Here is an 18,834-nt window from a genome sequence, read left to right on the forward strand (position 1 = left end):
TGGGTAGCCTTGTCACACAGGTGGCCCTTTATACCCTTCATCCGCTCATTGGGAGCTTCGGGAGCAAAGCAACGTCAAAGCAGTCTTGCTGGGAATACCCCTTTTCATTCTTCCCTGGCCTCAGACTCGGGGTTCTAATACAGGGCCTTCTCTCCCGCAGGTCCATAGATTTCAGTAATAGTAAAAACAGTGAACAGACATTGAACTTGTACCCTGACCCGGGCACTGTCCTAGCTGTTTTATTTTTAAAAAATATTTTTTAATTGATTTCAGAGAGGAAGGGAGAGGGAGAGATAAAAAACATCGATGATGAGAGGGAATCATCAATCAGCTGCCTCCTGCACGCCCCCCACTGGGGATCAAGCCTGCAGTCTGGGCATGTGCTCTGACCAGGAATCAAACCCTGACCTCCTGGTTCATAGGTCGATGCTTAACCATGGAGCCACACTGGCTGGGCCATCCTGTTTTAAAGCCACGTCTTACTCTTCATAACACCCTGAGTACTGTAGTTAGGTGTATTTTACTGGGGCTCCCACAGACTTTGGTATCAAGTTCTAAATCCCCTTCATAAAAAAAAAAAGTCTTTCCTGACCATGGGCCACACTCCCCAGACAGCCTTTACCCAGCGGCACTGCCTCCCTGGAGCACCGCCCCTACACTCTGTCCCCTTAAGAAACCCCCAGATGTATAGGGAATTTTTGTAAGAGTTGATTTGAACCAAACTGACCACATATGCTGGGGAGCAAGATCTCCAATGCTCCAGCGAACAGTTTTGCAGCTTCTTCTATGCTTTTGAAATTAAGGAGGGGATGTCAGAAAGATAATGTGGAGGTGGGAGAAAGCAAGGCGGGGATTGGGTCAGAGGATACTTAAGGAGATTGTGTGCTGTTTTTAGGGGTAGTATCCCCTTCAAGGGGTATTGCTTCTGGCATTTCAAAGGTATGTTAACCTAGACCTGTGGTCGGCAAACTGCGGCTCTCGAGCCACATGCAGCTCTTTGGCCCCTTGAGTGTGGCTCTTCCACAAAATACCACGGCCTGGGCGAGTCTCTTTTGAAGAAGTGGCGTTAGAAGAAGTTTAAGTTTAAAAAATTGGGCTCTCAAAAGAAATTTCAATCGTTGTACTGTTGATATTTGGCTCTGTTGACTAATGAGTTTGCCGACCACTGACCTAGACGCACACCTTAAATGGCTTAAAACCTTACACTGAAGAAGTGATAGGCCTGGCGCGTGACGACCCACCGTGACCTGCCCAGTTAGGAATTTATGATCAGATCATCCTGTGAAGTTACTGCCATAGCACTCCCTTTTCACCCACAGCTCCATTCCCACACCTTTGCCTGGCCAGCACCTGCTTCTCAGAGAATTAGTTGAAGCCTCAGCTGCCCTAGAAAGCCTGCTTGTAGGCTGCACTCGGCCACACTGATGAGCTAGCTACACCACGTTTCCATACAAGAAGCAGGTACTGGTAGGACTGGCCTGGATGTCACATCTCCTGGGTGCCTGCCACAGTAGCAGGCACACAGTGAATGAGTGAGAAGACAGATGTGTATGAGTTTCGTAAACTGAGGCCAGTGTTTCAGTTTACACTGGACCTTGTTTTAAGACTGAAAATGAGCCCTAAGCAAATTGCTCCTGGGCACTGGCTGCTCCCCTCCCCACAGAAACATTGATAGATACACCCATGTGTTTACATGTTCTTTACCCAAATACCTGCCACAGACTCCTATTCCTCCATTCTCCAGTTTCCCGGGATCCTTTAAGAATCTATAACAGTAACGGATGCTATCTGGTCTAGTTAAGATAAGATAACCCCGATTGGTTATTATGTTCCCGGGACAAGCCAAAGGAAATGGATGTTTCCAGAATTTAACTTAATCAGAATTATGTGAAGTAACTTCAGCTCCATGCAGCACAGACTTCTCTCTTCTCTAGAAAATTCTTCTTTTACTGAATGATCATTTCGCACTAAAAAATGATAGCAACAAAAGTAGATGATGGTGTCTAGCCGGCATGGCTCAGTGGTTGAGCATCAACCTATGAACCAGGAGGTCACAGTTTGATTCCTGGTCAGAGCACATGCCCAGGTTGTGGGCTCGATCCCCAGTGTGGGGCGTGCAGGAGGCAGCTCTCTGAAAAAAAAAAAAAAAAATAGATGATGGTATACAATAGAAAGGCCTCCTAAACAGTTTAAATTGCTTTAATGGTCTGGGCATATATACTCTAAAAATATGCATTGGAATCCATTCAAAAGCGTAAGAAGGCTCAACATGCATTTCCAAAGTTTAGAAGGAAGCTGCAAGGGAAGGAGAGACCCTAACAGCTGAGGTCTGGTCCAATGGCGGTAATTCACCCCGTCCCACCTCCGACCTCACTGGCAGCTCCCTCTGCCGCACCTGAGTACGGGTGTGGCTGGCTCCCTCCCGTCCTCTGGACCACAGCTGATGTTTCATCTCCTCCCAGGCACCTTCTTCGACCACCTGCTTGTACACACTGAAAGCCTACCTCTGCAAGGAAGGCTGGGAAACACTGAAGAAAGGCAGGCCACTCCCGTCTGCCAATTAAGAGTCTGTTAAGGGAAATTTACATACGAGGCAAGTCTTGGGCCTAAAGAATTATATGGAGCAGGGCAGGATGGATGGGGTGCTGGTGTCAGAGGACGGAAACTGCTTTACATGCTTGCCCGGGGCAGGAACCAGCATGCCATGGGCACAGGTCCATCAGACGGGCTCTGAGGGATTTAGGGAGACAATCCCTGTTCTGGCCCTGATCTAGCTCTTTGGTCTGGCAATGACTGTGCCATGGAACAGCCTCTCCTCCAACCCACCTTATAATAGTAAAAGTAGTCTCTCTGCCCACCACTCCATTTCTCCCATTATCACCATCTGAAAACCCATTATTTATTACTGGGAACACCTGTTCGACCAGGAGCAGAGGAGGGAGACCGGGTCTGTCTCCCTCAGTGGCAGCCCTGGGCCCAGGACAGGGTGTGGATGGGCACTGAGGTTGGGGCACCCAGGTCCTCTCTCCACAGCCCTGCACACACATTGTTCTGTAGCTGCTCTCAAACAGCCAACTTCCAGCCTCAATGCAACTGTTTCCCTTCCTCAGTCTCCCTCTTGTCAGTAGGTGTCAGCTAGCCGGCAACATGGCATGATCAGACCAAAATATGAGACCTTTTCTCCTAAAAAACACCGATATTATTCAGATACGACTGCGACAGTGACCATTTCTGTGCCACGTTATCCCAGGAGTGTGATTTTTGGATACGCAGACGTTAGCAGAGCTTCCACCGGCTGAGTCAGTTTCTATATTTCAGGTTAATTCAAAGAAGGAATATCAAGTTGACCTGGAGTTCACCACAGAGCGCTACAACCCAGAGGTAAGCTGCTGTCATTTGTGGAGTCTTTTTGTTGTTGTTGTTAATCCTCATCAGAGGATATTTTTCCATTGCTTATTAGAGAGTGGGAGCGGGGGATGGAGAGAAACATCGATGTGAAGAGACACACCAATTGGTTGCCTCCTACACGGGCCGAGCAGGGCTGGGGATCGAGCCTGCACCCCAGGTACATGCCCTTGACTAGAATCAAACCTGGGACGTTTCAGTTCTTGGGGCTGATACTCTATCCAAACTGGTATCTTATTAGCAACTCGTAGGAATTTATTTTTTTGAGTAAGAATATTAACATATAGTGACGTAGAGGTGGATTTTTTCCTGCCTTTGTTTTCAAGAACGGAGGAGCAGAGCTAGGCAGGAACTCGATCCACTCCTGCCACGTCACAGCCTTCTGGGGTGCAGCATGTACAACAGTCCACACAGCATCACCCCTCCTTCCTTGGCCCCGGGAGGGAATTTCACAGCTCCCTTTGGTACCCCTCCCTAGCACCTCAGAGGCCTCCAAATGACTCACTCTCAAATGCCAACCTGTTCCTCTGCCCGTCAGCTGGTGACATTTCTCGTTAGCAGAGCGCATAGCGTGTGGCCAGCTCCAGAAGCTGCCTTACATAGAGGCTTTCTGTGAGGCACAGCGCGGGACAGTGCACGCCACAGGCATCATCAGCCCCCATGTCTGACCAGGCAGCTAGGGTTTGCCAATTCCCTTTTCCCCGTCCTCAAGAAGAGAGTAAACAGAAAACATACAGAAATTAGACCAGACGAACCTCCATGTGCTGGGCTAGGCTGGGAGGCGGCAGCAGGGTGGAGGGAGACCAGCCAAAATCCCCTCTCTGTGGTGCTGAGGAAGCAGCCAGGGAAGAGCAGGTGGCGGCCAGCATTGAAGAGTCTTGGGTGGCAGAGCTGGGGGGTCAGGGGGGGACAGCCGTGACCCCCAGCCCGATGCTTCCGGAACAACGCTGCCAGTATTGAGAAACAAGCCCTAACAAGACAACAATGTGCTCTCACTTTGCTAATTAACCTAAGCATTAAAATGTTTCTTAAAGCTTAAGGAAGATGCCTTTCACTTCTAGAGCTGCAAACTGAAAGCATTAGATTAAAGCTAAAAGGGAAACAATTACTAGATTATTTTGATCAACAATATGTGTCTCTGACAAGCACAGCTGGCTAATTGAAGTGTCCATGTCAGGGGGTGAGGAGTCTTTCATCTCCAGACAGCCGCTTTGATTCTGCGGCGCTGGTCTGGGGGGTAGAGAGAGGAAAGGAAAACAAAAAGGGGTGATACCTGGTTTTCTGTCTTCCTTGGAAATGGCTTGGACATCAAAGCAGACCGTGTGCCGGCCTGTGTTCTGCCGTTGGCGATCCTCTTCCTGACGCTCGCCACCTCTTCCTCCGCGTTGCACTGTTTCTTAGGGTTTTCACGCACCACGGACATTTCCTCTCGTTCAGAGCTCACCAGAGGAACAGTTGCCCGTTGGAAAGCCCATAAGCAGATCCAATTTTAATAACAGTTTGTTTCCTTGGGGGCTTTTAAAGTTTATTTTTGGTGGTTGTTGCCATTTGGAACTCCACCCAGTTTAAAGGACTGAAAACATGAAAAGAATTCAACAGCTTAACCAACCACATCGTAACAGGAGTTCTTACCTCGGGGCCCACGAAGGGTTGAGTGGGGCCAGGGCTAGTGGCCCAGGAACTTCCTCAAATTCTAGGCCGTGTTGATGGGATTTTTCTGGGACTATGGGGTTATGGACTGTGTGACCTTTGTAAAAGGGTGAATGAGTCAGACACCCGACTCCCCTCGGAGCACCCGCTCTCCCGCCCCAGCTGTCTCTGGGTGGAACAGAAGGGTGATCCCAGAATGCTCAGCACATGCACATTTACATGTGAACGCAGACAGGCCCAGCTAGGTCACCCCGGCAGTTGGATTAGTCCCATTTGGGTGACCTCTGCCTCCACTTCATCCAGATTAGATCTGAGCAGACATGGAGTCAGTACAGAGCCAGGGCTTTGCAAGACAGACATGAGCTCAAGCCCTGGCTCACCACTTCCTGGTGTGACATGCAGTAGCTTCTTCTTTAAACTTCAGTATCTTCATCTGTAAAACTGGAACAAGACCGAGCTCATAGGGCAGCATGAAGATGTGGCCATTTTTTTTCATAGGAACCAGCTTCACCTTCGAGTTCCAGTTAGAAAGCCGGCGGTCCAACGCGGCATGTTGGGCCACAGCAGCGAGTATAGCACCCGCTCTCCTCGAGGCCTGAGCAGGCAGTATTCATGGGCATGGGTGGTGTTTCTTTGGGACAGGCCCAGCGTGGCTTTAGGGCATCATTTTTCTAATGGATTTTTAGAGAGAGGAAGGAAGAGGGATAGAGAGATAGAAACATCCACGAGAAAGAAACATCATCTATCGGCTGCCTTCTGCATGCCCTTACTGGGGATCAAGCCTGAAACCTGGACATGTGCCCCGACCCAGAATTGAACTGACCAGCTCTTGGTTCCTGGATCGATTCTCAACCACTGAGCCACACTGGCCAGGCAGAAAGCAGGAGTTGAAATGACAGCAGAGAATGAAAGACAATTGTGTTCAGCTATGAGCACAAAAATCACTTTCTATAAAGCAAAGGCCACTACATCTGTTGAGTTACCTGCCATGTACAAGGAACTTCTCAATTTTGTGTGGGTATTGGGGTGGTGGGGAGAAGGAACCAAGCTATTTAATTCCAACCTCTTTATTTCAGGAAGGCGAGGAACGTTTGGGGAAATGTTCCGCTCAAGTGTTTTTCAGGAATGAGAAACCCAGGCCCGCCATCAATGTCACCTGTACGCGGTTCATAGAGAAGAGCAAAAGACAGCAAGAGGATTACCTGCTCTACAAGCACATGAAGCAGCTCAAAAACCCCTTGGATGTCAGCAGCATACCTGGTATGGACCGATTGATCTGGACAGTCTCTATCCAGGAATGTATGAAATGATGAAGTCTTAACAAAGAATGATCACTTAAGTTTTTATCCCCCAAATGCACTTTAATCCAGCTATAAAATGTGGTACACCTTGTTATTTAAACAAAATTCGGAAGTACGTTGTCCTGTTCTTCACCTCCAGTACAATGTAGGCTCCGTGCTCTCCGGGACCTGGGCAAGGCCAGAGGTGCCTCTCCAAGGAATGGGTAGAAGTCTTTGCAACAGGACACACATGTAAGGGGGTGCACTTTTCTGGGGAGAGTCTAGAACCTGAAGTGACACTGCTAGCAGTTCCTGGTGGTGGCTTTGGAAACTCGAGGTGACCCCATCCAGGGCCTGCACTGTGCCCATCGTGGCCGTCTGCCCCAGGGCTGAGCGAGCCAACCATCATGGGGCCTTTCTGGGGGGCGGCAGAGGAGTCGAGTTGATCTTATTTTAGAGCGAGAACTAATGGGCAGCGGTGCCATCTCTAATAAGAGACTTGCCCTCTGCCCTGAGTGACTCAGCGGAGTGGAGCAGAGCCCATCTGTTCTGGCACTCAGCAGGGTGCGGGCAGCATGGATGCTCAGCTCTTACTGGCAAATTCAATTTCCAAACCACAAGAGTCATCTCTGGATCTGCACTGGGGTATTAAGCTTGACATCTGACCAGTGCTGCAGCACTTCCCATCCCACAGCCTGTCACAGCTCACTTGTTCGCTCAGAGACCGGGACAGATCCGCATCAACGTGGGGCAACACGGTCTCCATTCCTGAGCTGTCTGTGCCCCGGCAATGTTCCTAAAACCCGAGTGGACATTGATCCTCGCGTTCCTCAAGTTCAGAAGCTCAGATAACTCTTATTGTAGCTCTCTTGTGACTTAGATGGAATCCTGTTCCAAATAATTGTGAGGAACAACTCAAATCCCATGTTACAGAATTTGCTTCTATTTAGCACTGCCTGAAATATATGGGCTAATGGCAAATACTTTATGTAGTTATTTAGGGATTTTTTTTTCTTCCCTGGGCATTAATTGTGGAAATAGGGTTTTATATATCCTCCTTAAAACACAAATTTTAGAAAATGTATAGAACCTCTTCTTTGAAGATTTGCCACAATATCACTAGATTTCGGACACTTTTTAGTAGCACAGGTTAGTTGGTTCACATTCAGTTAATAAAGCCTGTATGCCCACAAGGGTCGTTCTATAACAAGCCAACTCAATGTGGCTACTATGAAGTATCAAAAAAAAAAATTTTTTAACAGAAGGTACCTTTTCATCCACAAAATTTACAAGTTTTCTTGTCACTTTCAATTTAGCAGAGACATTTAATGGTGCTGTTTATAGCCTGTCCATGAATATAAAATTATCTACTTAGAACTGAAAAAAGAGTTTGGCTTTAGACGAAGTGAATAAAAACCATGGAGATATCTGTGGAGTAGCCAGTTCCAATCTCAGAGGATTTTCCTGAACAGTTAATCAGTCCATAGTTCTGGGCCATCATAAAGCAGTTTCTCTACCATTGATGTGAGACCATCAAATCCATTTCAGGATATACTTGCTCCACACTGTTTTCCCCCTAAAAGAGTTGTCTGGATTTTATTATGTGTAAAAATTTCACTTTTTCTAATGAATTCATAAGCTTCCATTAGATGAGCCCAAGTATCCTGAGATGAAGGAAAAGGACTGAGGTGAAGTCCTTCTTTGGGTTCTAAGGCAGGGCCACCAGCATTTATACTTTCAAATGCCCTTATTAGTCACTGTGTTCAGTGTAACTAATTTATCTTTTCTGCTAATGGGTTTTCATCTCACAAGTCCACGAACAGTTATCACATAAATTACTTGCTAAAATGTGAGTTCCTAAAAGTCATAAGAGGTCCTTTATTAATCACTGTATCCCTCCCTCTAGCAGTGTCTGATATTAAGTAGAGTTTTTTGGCAAATGTTTGCTGAATTAAAAAGATTGCAGGTACAAAAACAAGGCCACAAGAAAAACCCACTTGATTGATGTGTTAAAAAGTGATGGAAATGTTGCCAATGCATTTATCAGAAATGGACAAAGATGGCAGGCAGATTGGTAGAGAACTTCCTATGACTGTAGACCCCAAACCAGGTTATGTGGCGAAGATCACTGAGAGATGTTTTGATCTAACTATGAAAGGCTTCTCAACCAACAAGATGTTAGATTAACTCTGAGTATCATTATAGCTCTTCCTTTGCATTTATATTGTACAGCACATAGCCATGAAACCGTCTTATAGCAACTTGACTTGAAGCATGTAAATCTCAGTATGATGTAGAAAGATACAAATATTGCTAAAGGTCTTGCTGTGAGAGAGATGACTGATATGACTAAGCCCTTATTTAATTGCTGAAATCTCTGAAGTTTTGTTCCCAAAATGCTCAATACAATTTTTTTTGTGTGTGTTCTCAGACAGTCATGGACATATTGATCCCTCTCTTAGACCCATCTGGGACTTAGCTTTTCTTGGCAGCTCTTACGTGATGTGGGAAAAGACAACGCAGTTCTTACACTACTACGTGGCACAGCTCAGCAGTGTGAAGCAGTGGGTAAGAAAAACGGAAAATTAACTTGTGCCACAAGACATAAAACCAAATGCAGTGTGCTTAGACTACATTTTTTTTTTTTTTTTGCTTAGACTAAATTAATGGGAGTTTCCAGTTTTACGGCAAGAGTTTTAATTGCATTTCACTCATTCAATAAATATTTGAATGCTTGCAATGGGTCAGGCATCGTATTAGGGACGGATATAGCAGTGGACAGAAAACACAGTGCAGCTGTCCACAGGGAGATGAATTCTAGTGAGGGAAGACAGTGAACGGATGAACAAGCAAAGATGTATCAAATGGTGGTGAGAGCTGTGGAGAAAAATTAAGTATAAAGGAGGGCCCCTCTGAGTTGAGCAGAAGTGACACTGGAGCAGAGGCCCAGAGAAGTGAGAGAGGGCCCTGCTTCCACAGGGAAGAGGACTTCCTGGTGTGGCCGATGGGTTGGAGAAAGATCAGTGAAGCCAGTGTGGCGGGAAGGGTGAGGGGGAGCGGGCCAGGAGGGGCTAGTTCATGTCAGGCCCGGAGGCTGTTAGAAGAACTCTCTCTCTCTCTCTCATTATGCGACGTTAGCTGAGGAGTGACATGATCTGACTTACAATAGGATCATTCTGGCTGCTCTGTTGAGAACAGATTGTACAGACACGAAGGTGGAAGCAGGACGGCCAGTGAAGCATTGCAATAATCCAGGCACGGACTGGCGGGAGCCTGGGCCAGGGGGTGGCAGTGCAGGTGGCGAGACACTTGGACTGAGGATATGTTCTGAAGACAGACTGATAGTATTTGCTGATGGGTTGGGTATGGACAGCAGAGGGTGAGAAAAGTTGAGGGTGATTCTGTAAGATTTTGACTTGGGTAACTGGAAAGAGAGATTTCATTAACTGATTGGAGAAGACTACAGGAAAAACAGAATTGGGGAGAAACTAGCTTGATTTGGGGCATACTAAATTCTATGTCCAAGTAGAGAATTTATGTAGTCATCTGTACACAGGAGTCTCAGATACAGGGAAGGGTCGGGGCTGGACTTGTCACCCTGTAGGTCGTTTTTTAGGCCATGAGACCGGATATCACAGAGAATGAGTGTTACATAGAAAAGAAAAGAAGTTACGTAAGGATTGAGCCCTGGAACACTTCTAACTTTAGAGGTTGGAGACAGAAAAAGTGTTTCAAGGATGAGGATGAACTGCTTGTATCAAAAGCGGATGGAAAGTCGAGTGAGATGAGGACTGAGAATTATCCATTTGATTCAGGCAGTGGGAAGTCGATGGGGAGCTTATCACGCTGTCTCCCCGGCATAGGGTGGGCAAAGCCTGACTGGGGTGGGCTCAGGAGAGAATGGGGGAGAAGAAGTGGACACTCCATCTCTTTTTAAAGTTTGGCTATAAAAGGAGTAAAAGAAAGGGAGGGGCTATAGCTGGAGGATGGGCAAGCAAAGAGTTGAAAGAACGTTTCTTTCAGTTGTATTTTTAGGTTTCAGTTGTGTTTTAGGAGATTTAGCAGATTTATATGTTGATGAGAAAAATGCAGGAGAGGGGGCAAAGTGGACTTGTAGGAACGAGATTGTTGGAGTTAATATCTCTGAGCAGGCAAGAGCAGGTAAGATCAATCCAGATGATCTGAGGCAGGACCATGGAGAGCACGCCTGGGCAGGAGGCGGAGAAGAGTGGCTGAGATGCTGGAAGGAGGGCGGACGGCATGGTGGTAGGTGTGGAAGTTCTATTTCAACGGCTTCTGTCTTCTAAGTGAAAAGTGAGGCAGCCACCAGCTGCGAGCAAGCGTGAGACAGGTTTGCGAGTGCGAGGGTGTCAACATCACAGGGCACTGCAGGCCCCGGGGAGATCTGTGGTCACTGAGTTAGAGGACCAGTCCCTCTCGGCTGGGTGGTGAGGGCATGGAGTGAGCCAGTGTTGGAATTCTTGTCAGGCTAGTGTGATGTAGAGAGAGGCATTTCCAGAGTAAACAGAATCAAGTACTGTGAGAGGCAGGCTGAGCCGACCACAAGTATACTAGTCAATGTCTAAAAATCACTTCCTTCATGCATTCACCCATGGAGGGACCCTTGCACTCTTGTGAGCGCGAGGCACTGCTCAGCTTCACGTCAGCACTAGGAATGCCCGTAACATGCTGGTGGGCCTTCCAGAGGCCACTTGTAGATCAGACAACTACATACATAGTTTTCCTCTTTACTCATCAAAATGGATACACTTCTTTCCCTTTAAATAGTGCTTTTTAATAGAAATTACCACTTAATTGATTGTTGCTATATAACTAGATAAAACGTTCTCCCTCTTTCTCTCTCATCTCCCAAGACAATCATATCCTTAACAAGAGTCTTCCACCCTAACTGAGAAGTCAGGGGAAACTTTGTTTACGGTGTAGAAGGTGGTGCCAAGATAATGAACTCAAGGAAATAATGAGAGGAAAACTCAACAGGGGCCAATCAACACAGAGACAACAGAGAGAAAATTAGGATCTTTAACGTCGGTGTTTTCCTTTCTCTTACAGTTGTGTATGACACATTGCCAAACTTAGCGCCAGGATATACCACAGTGCAGGAGCAGCCCATTTCTCTCCCGTTCTAGCCAGGCCGTCATCTGTCTATCCATGTCCCTCAACCACCCTGCAAGTGGGAAAGGAGGAGCAATGGAGTCATGGAAAACAAAAATGCTGGTTCATCAAACAGTGTCACATATTAGGAGCTTGAGAGTTTCTTGCATTGTGGGGTTTGGGTTTTAGATGAATAAGTGAATATGTAACTGACTTGCTGGGTCACCCAAGACAAATGCACTTCATCTCTTAGGGCCCATTAATGGAGGATTTACAGATTTACTGAAATCCTTGAAGCTAACAAAGCTAAATCACTGAATTGGGAAATTTGGTTTCAAGGTTGATAACCCATTTCAGCTTAAAGTTCTCTTATTTTTAAACTCTGCCATTCAGTGGCCACTAAAGATTCCTGTGATCTTTCAGCAAAAGAAGCAACGTAACAATAAGCAATGATTTTCACTGCGTTTTAGAGAGAGGGGAAGGGGAAGAGAGAGAGAAACATTGAGTGGTAGCTTCCCACATGCTCCCCAATCACAGGTCCTGACTGGACTGAACCCGCAACCTAGGCATTTGCCCAGACTGGGAATCAAACCCGGAACCTTTCAGTGTACGGGATGACACTCCTACTGACTGACCCATACCAGCCAGGGCAAACAATAATTTTTATTTCATTTTGTTAATCCTCACCTAAGGATATTTCCCCATTGATTATTAGAGTAGAAGGGATGGGAGAGACAGAGAGAAAAATATAAATGCCAGAGACACATCGATTGGTTGTCTCCTGCACTCACCCTAACTGGGGGCCAGGGATAGAGCCTGCAACCAAGGTACATGCCCTTGACCGGAATCGAACCTGCAACCCTTCAGTCCACGGGCCAACACTCTATCTACTCAACCATATCAGGTAGGGCAAGCAACAATTTTTAAAAAGTTACTAAGATCAGAAGATCTAGGTACTGTCCCAAGAGACTAGAAGCAGGATGGCAGGGCTGATAAAGCCACGGCCGTCCAGTACAGAAACAGCAAGTGACTGGAGGTGCTCTGTGGCCTTTGGTAGCTTGGAAAGTATAGGGATTATTGTTTTTCCAAATGCTTTCTGGGTGGGAATTACCATCTTTACACTTAGGGTTAAACTCACATTTCAATGCAAGTGTGTAAGGAAGTGCAGGCTTATAACTCCACAGCTTCACATAAGCGAAATTTGAGGGGCGTGCGGGCTATGAAAGAAAGGATTGAATACAAATGTAAGACCATCTTACTGGCACAGTTATTGCTTTAGAACTGAACAATGGATGTCATTCCCAATACCATGAGGACTATGCCAAGGGCAGGGGAGATATTTGCTGGCTAGAGAAAAAGAAAAAGGACAAGGACTTTCCCTGCACTCTTGTCTTTAATACAAATTGAGAAAAGTAAATCTGAGCATTGTTCCAACTCTTATCAACACCAGACATTGTCAGCAACCCAAACCACCAAACCTGCAGCCCGTCACTATCAATCAATTCAAGTTATGCTGTCGAAAGAGGCGCCCCGTGGCCAAGGCACATTACAGAAACCATCTTATCTACCTTATTTACTCAGATAAGAAATCTACTTTATATTAATAGCCTGAGCTTACTCACTCTCTACTAAAACCACACTGGTTCTTCTAAGGATCACTCTCTTTTTGGGGGGGAATTTGGGTACGGGTGGAGGGGGAAGGGTGGCACAAAAGTAAAAAGATACAAACAAAATACTTCCAGTCTGTCTCTAGGAAGATTAAAGTGCTGAGTTACCAGAAAATGTCACAGAAAATCATCATCAATTTGGACTATAATGATTTGGCATTTTGTGACGATTTGAATAGACGCCAAGGAGATTATTTCTGAATAGTATTAAAAATAATGACTTCTTGGCAGAGCTCCATTCGGCGAGGACAGTCTAACCCTGGAATACCTTGCCGGCTGGGGTGTACACTGTCCCCTCTGCAGTTCTGTAATAAGCCCTGCTGTTTGGTTTGGTTTAAGGGTGTTTCCACCTGGAGGAGGAACAACCCATAAAACAGAAATGCAAGGGTCTGTTTCTGTGACCTCCCTGAGGAGGGTCTTCATGAAATGGTACCTGGTTTCCAAGCATTATAATAATCCAATTTTTTGTATGAAAAAATGGGTAACACTGTAGCAGAATAGTTTGTCTAATGGAGTTGGAATCTGTTTCCAGCCTTGCCTGTTTTTTTTTTGTTGTTGTTGTTTTTTTTGCCTCAAATCTGAAGACAGCCATGATTTCCTTCAGAAATGCTATTTGCAAAAACAGAATAAGAAGTCAGTGACCTGAAAAACACGTTAAGTTTATAAGTAAAACCAATTGTTTTATGATAGAATACATGGTTAATAGCGAGGCCTTGAAAAATAGTGCGGGCAGCACAAAAGCTTGAGACAAGTCATACAACGCAGTGGCCTGCTGGTATGGGCCATCTTGAGGCCACCATTTCCTTCCAAAGTCAAGATAGTTACCAGATGAAGGTCAAGCAAGGCTACCTACACCCTCAGACCCAACAATGCCCAACTGACCACTGGGGTCTCCAGAAACTGTTTCTTTATAAAAGAGACACTGAGTATTCTCTCATGAGTTCTCTGACTTCACAGCCTGTGCCTCAGATACTTGCTTTGAATATTCGCAAGTTCACTGCCAGGCAGGAGGGAAGGAAACCTAGACATGATGCAGACACACAGAAAAAGTCAATTTCTGACCAAACCAGGCTCTCTCTTGTTTCCTCTCCTTCTAGAACCCTCCCCACCTGCTGGAAATTTCATGGTTTGTCAAAATCTCCATCATTTTAAGCAAAATTTAATATCAAGTCCTTTTTCTTTCATAAATCTTTATTGTTCAGATTATTACAATCGTTCCTCTTTTTCCCCCTCATAGCTCCCCTCCACCTGGTTCCCACCCCACCCTCTGCCCTTACCGGCCCCCCCCCCACTGTCCTCATCCATAGGTGTACGATTTCTGTCCAGTCTTTTCCCGCACCTCCACACCCCTTTCCCCTGAGAATTGTCAGACCACTCCCTTTCTATGCCCCTGATTCTATTATATTCACCAGTTTATTCTGTTCATCAGATTTTTTTATTCACTTGATTTTTAGATTCACTTGTTGATAGACATGTATTTGTTGTTCATAATTTTTATCTTTACCTTTTTCTTCTTCCTCTTCTTAAAGAATACCTTTCAGCATTTCATATAATACTGGTTTGGTGGTGATGAACTCCTTTAGCTTTTTCTTATCTGTGAAGCTCTTTATCTGCCCTTCAATTCTGAATGATAGCTTTGCTGGGTAGAGTAATCTTGGTTGTAGGTTCTTGCTATTCATCACTTTGAATATTTCTTGCCACTCCCGTGTAGCCTGCATAGTTTCTGTTGAGAAATCAGCTGACAGTCATATGGGTGCTCACTTATAGCTAACTACCTGTTTTTCTCTTGCTGCTTTTAATATCTTTTAATATTCTGTCTTTTGCTCTTGGCATTTTAATTATGATGTGTCTTGGTGTGGTCCTCTTTGGATTCCTTTTGTTTGGGGTTCTGTGCGCTTCCTGGACTTGTAAGTCTATTTCTTTCACCAGGTGGGGGAAGTTTTCAGTCATTATTTCTTCAAATAGGTTTTCAGTATCTTGCTCTCTCTCTTCTTCTGGCACCCTCATAATTCTGATGTTTGTAAGCTTGAAGTTGTCCCAGAGGTTCCTTACACTATCTTCATATATTTGGATTCTTTTTGCTTTTCCGGTTGAGTGTTATTTGCTTCTTTGTATTTCAAATCTTGACTTGATTCTTGTGATCCTCTAGTCTGCTGTTAGAGCTCTGTATATTTTTTATTTCAGTCAGTGTATGTTTAATTTCTAGTTGGTCCCTTTTCATATCAAGGGTTTCGCTAAATTTATCGGCCTTTTCTAGAAAATTCTTGAAAAACCTTATAACTGTGGTTTTGAACTCTATATCCAGTCGTTTGCTTTCCTCCATTTCTTTCATTTGTGATGTTTCTTTGTCTCCACATTTTGGCTGCTTCCCTGAGTTGATAGAGTAGCTTTGTGTGCTAGGTGTCCTATAGGGCCCATTGGCTCAGCCTCCCCAGTTACCTGTGGTGGACACTCTTGGTGCACCCCTTTGTGGGCTGTGTGCACAGTGTTATTGTAGTTAAGCCTTGGTTGTTGTTGGCATCACTGGGATGAATTGACCTCCAGGCCAATTGGCTGTGAGGACCAGCTATGTCTACGCTGGGACAACTTCTGTGCTGGAGACACCCTTATGAGATAAGACTTGCAGAAGCCTCTGTGCTCAGCTTGGATGGGGCGGAGTCTCAGTGCGGAGCAGACAGCATTGGTTTCCTGTCAGCCCTGCCCTAATAGGCCCCTGTGTCTCAGTGTCCTGTGGTAATCGCTGCAAGGACCTCTGAGAGAAAGCCGCCCTCGAGTTTCGCCCGCTGCCAGACAGTCCAGTTTCTCCCCAAATGAGTCTGGGTCCCCAGAGTCTTGCCCAGAACTGGAGTTCAGTGCAGTTGGGAGCTCTTGTCTCCCTCCCGCTTGAGAAAGCCAGCCTCGTACTCAGTTGCCCACCCGCTCTGCACATGAGCCTCGGTACCTCTGCCTTCCGCAGTTCTTCTGAGTCTTAGTGTGCTTTTCTCTTTCCTGACAGTCCAGTTTCACACCGTATGAGTCTGGGTCCCCAGGGTCTTGCCCGGAACTGGAGTTCAGCGCAGTCGGGATCTTTTGTCTCCCTCCACCTTGAGAAAGCCAGCCGCGCACTTGGTTGCCAGTCCTCTCCGCGAGCATGTGCGTCTCAGTACTTCTGCCTCCTGCAGCTCCTCTGAGTCTCAGTGTGCTTTTCTCTTTCCTTCTAGTTGTAGAATTTCCACTCAGCCAGCCTTCCTGTGGTTCTGGATGATGTCCGTTTTGTCTTTTAGTTGTAGTTTTAAAATTGTTGTGTGAGGCAGTAGTTTAGGTGTTTACCTATGCCACCATCTTCGTTTCCTAATATCAAGTCCTTTTTTTTGACTTTGCTTTTTTACATTCTTTAATAGTCTCAATAAAAACTTCCTCAAATTTTATAATTATAAAATAAAAACTATGGCCTGGCCAGTGGCCTCAGTGGTTCAGTGTGGACCTATGAACCAGGTCACGATTCGATTCCAGTCAGGGCACATGCCCAGGTTGCAAGCTTGATCCTCAGTGTGGGATGTGCAAAAGGCAGCCAATCAATGATTCTCTCTTATCATTGATGTTTCTATCTCTCTCTCCCTCTCCCTTACTCTCTGAAATCAATAAAAACATATTTTAAAAAATTATAATCCAAGTTGAATTTATTTTATTTTCTTCCCTTCCATTTTTACGGTAGATAAGGACCCTAGCTTCCACCCCCCCCCCCACAAAAAACAAAAAAACAAAACACACCACCAAAAAACAGTAAGTGTCAAAAATAAAATAGGAAATTGGTTTAGTTACTGGTAAAATTTACAGAAATCAAGTGAATAAGAGGTGAGGAAGACTGCCTGCCGCTCTACAAATAAGCAGTGCACTGGTTGAAGAGGCAGTGCGGACGGTGGAGTCTGTAGATCTGGGTTTGAATCCCCTTTTGCCACTTACTAGCTGTAACCTCAAGCTATCTCCCTTGTAAAATCAGGCTCATAACATACTCTTGTGAGGCAGTCAGCATTACATGAAAAGATGACTCCAGTGCTTAGCACAGAACCTGGCCCATGTGGCAGCCTCGAAGGACTGGCTGCCCTGACCCTTGTCTTATTGCCTGGCATATCAGGGATACCATATCAGCTTCAGGTGCATATGCATACCTAATTCCTAAGGTTGCCAAAAGATTCTCCCTATCCCCACCAACCTCAGCCTCCAACAAAAACCATAAATATTAGAGAAAAAGGTATAGAAAGACAGTCAATAGATTTTCATAGAACTCAGAGACCAAACAATAAGAATCCATGACTTCCATATGTTGATGCAGGATCCTACCCAAGGGAAACAAGGCTCAAATCCAAGAGACAGAAGGAGAGTCCAGGCAGCCACCCGATTTATAAGATAAGCCTTCCAAATTCTGAGCTAATCTACACCTACCTGTTTGTTACACTAACTCTTTTTTCCTTCCTCTAGAAAACAGATGAGGATGCAATTGATTTTGACTATACGGTCCTACTTCATGAATTCTCAACACAGGTAAAACACAACATTATACATAGACTTGTTTTTACCAGAATTTTTTTCAGCTCTTAATGTTTTAAAACCCCTATTTCCTAGGAAATCATTCCCTGTCGTATTCACTTGGTCTGGCACCCGAGCAAACCCCTTAAAGTGAAGTACCACTGTCAGGGGCCACAGGCACCAGAGGAAGCCTCTGGAACTGAAGAAGGATCAGCGGTGGCACCGATGGGACTTAGCAATTACTGAAAAGAAAAGAAAAGAAAAGAAAAGAAAAGAAAAGAAAAGAAAAGAAAGAAAAAGACCTGCCTATCCCAAATTCTAAACACAATGACTGTACAAAGTAGCCTAAGTCATTATTCTAGTAAAATAGCCAATGTCTAAGGCATCCTAATAATTCAGAAAGCCTGACAATGCTCAACAATGAAAAGATGCTGGGGTTTTTAAAATATAATATATTTCAATGAAATCCAATTGTAGGGAAAATAGTATCTGTTTAAAAGGAATTGTACTATTTTTATGATCTTAAGCAAGTATTCTTTTATAACTTGATAGCTACTTTTAAATAAATGTTTACATTTCTAAATAAACTGTGTTAAGTCTATTTGTAGAGATTTGCAGGCAAATTCTGTGCTAAGATGGATTTAAATGAACTCTTAATATTGTTTAATTCATATTTTACAAATAAAATTAGAGCATCTCACAGATAAAGCCTAGTGTTTGCAAACATGTATTAAACGGGACAGTGATGTAACTGTAAGTATAGAAAGTATTTACAATTTTCACTTTTAAGGACAACTTGGACCCAGTGTTGGCCTAAGTAATTTACAACAACAGGGGCGGGGGGAGATTAACTGGGGAACTTATATGCATATAAGTGCATAGCCCATGGACACAGACAATAGGGTGGCGAAGGGTGGGTGTGGGGTGGATGGGGTCAATGGGAAAAAAACAACAAATACAAAGGAGACATCTATAATACTTTCAACAGTAAAATTTAAAAAAAGGGGGGAAATGTACAACAGACACAATATGTACATAATCTGATTCAGTGGAGTACCTACTTCTCCAAAGGTAGGCAGAATTGGCCCAGGAAATGTAGCCACCACTTGCCTCTCAAAACTAGTATCATTTAATGGAACACTTACATTTGTGTGTGAAAACCGGTAGCCAGATTCCTTGGCTAGTAAATTGGTTAGGAAGCATCAGCCTTAAAA

General features: G+C 44.9%; 1 protein-coding gene across 1 annotated transcript in view; it reads left to right on the plus strand.

Annotated features, from left to right (window-relative positions):
• Positions 1-18,325, plus strand: part of RARRES1 (retinoic acid receptor responder 1) — a 33,938-nt gene extending 15,613 nt beyond the window's left edge. The window contains exons 2-6 of the mRNA XM_080655729.1: positions 3,319-3,381; positions 6,132-6,315; positions 8,767-8,903; positions 17,573-17,635; positions 17,717-18,325. Of these exons, the coding sequence (XP_080511855.1) occupies positions 3,319-3,381; positions 6,132-6,315; positions 8,767-8,903; positions 17,573-17,635; positions 17,717-17,866 (597 nt within the window). The 3' untranslated portion in view covers positions 17,867-18,325. The remainder of the gene's footprint in view (positions 1-3,318; positions 3,382-6,131; positions 6,316-8,766; positions 8,904-17,572; positions 17,636-17,716) is intronic.
• Positions 18,326-18,834: the final 509 nt, after the last annotated feature.

Source organism: Plecotus auritus, assembly GCF_963455305.1.
Source record: "Plecotus auritus genome assembly, chromosome: 2".
Taxonomy (NCBI): domain Eukaryota; kingdom Metazoa; phylum Chordata; class Mammalia; order Chiroptera; family Vespertilionidae; genus Plecotus; species Plecotus auritus.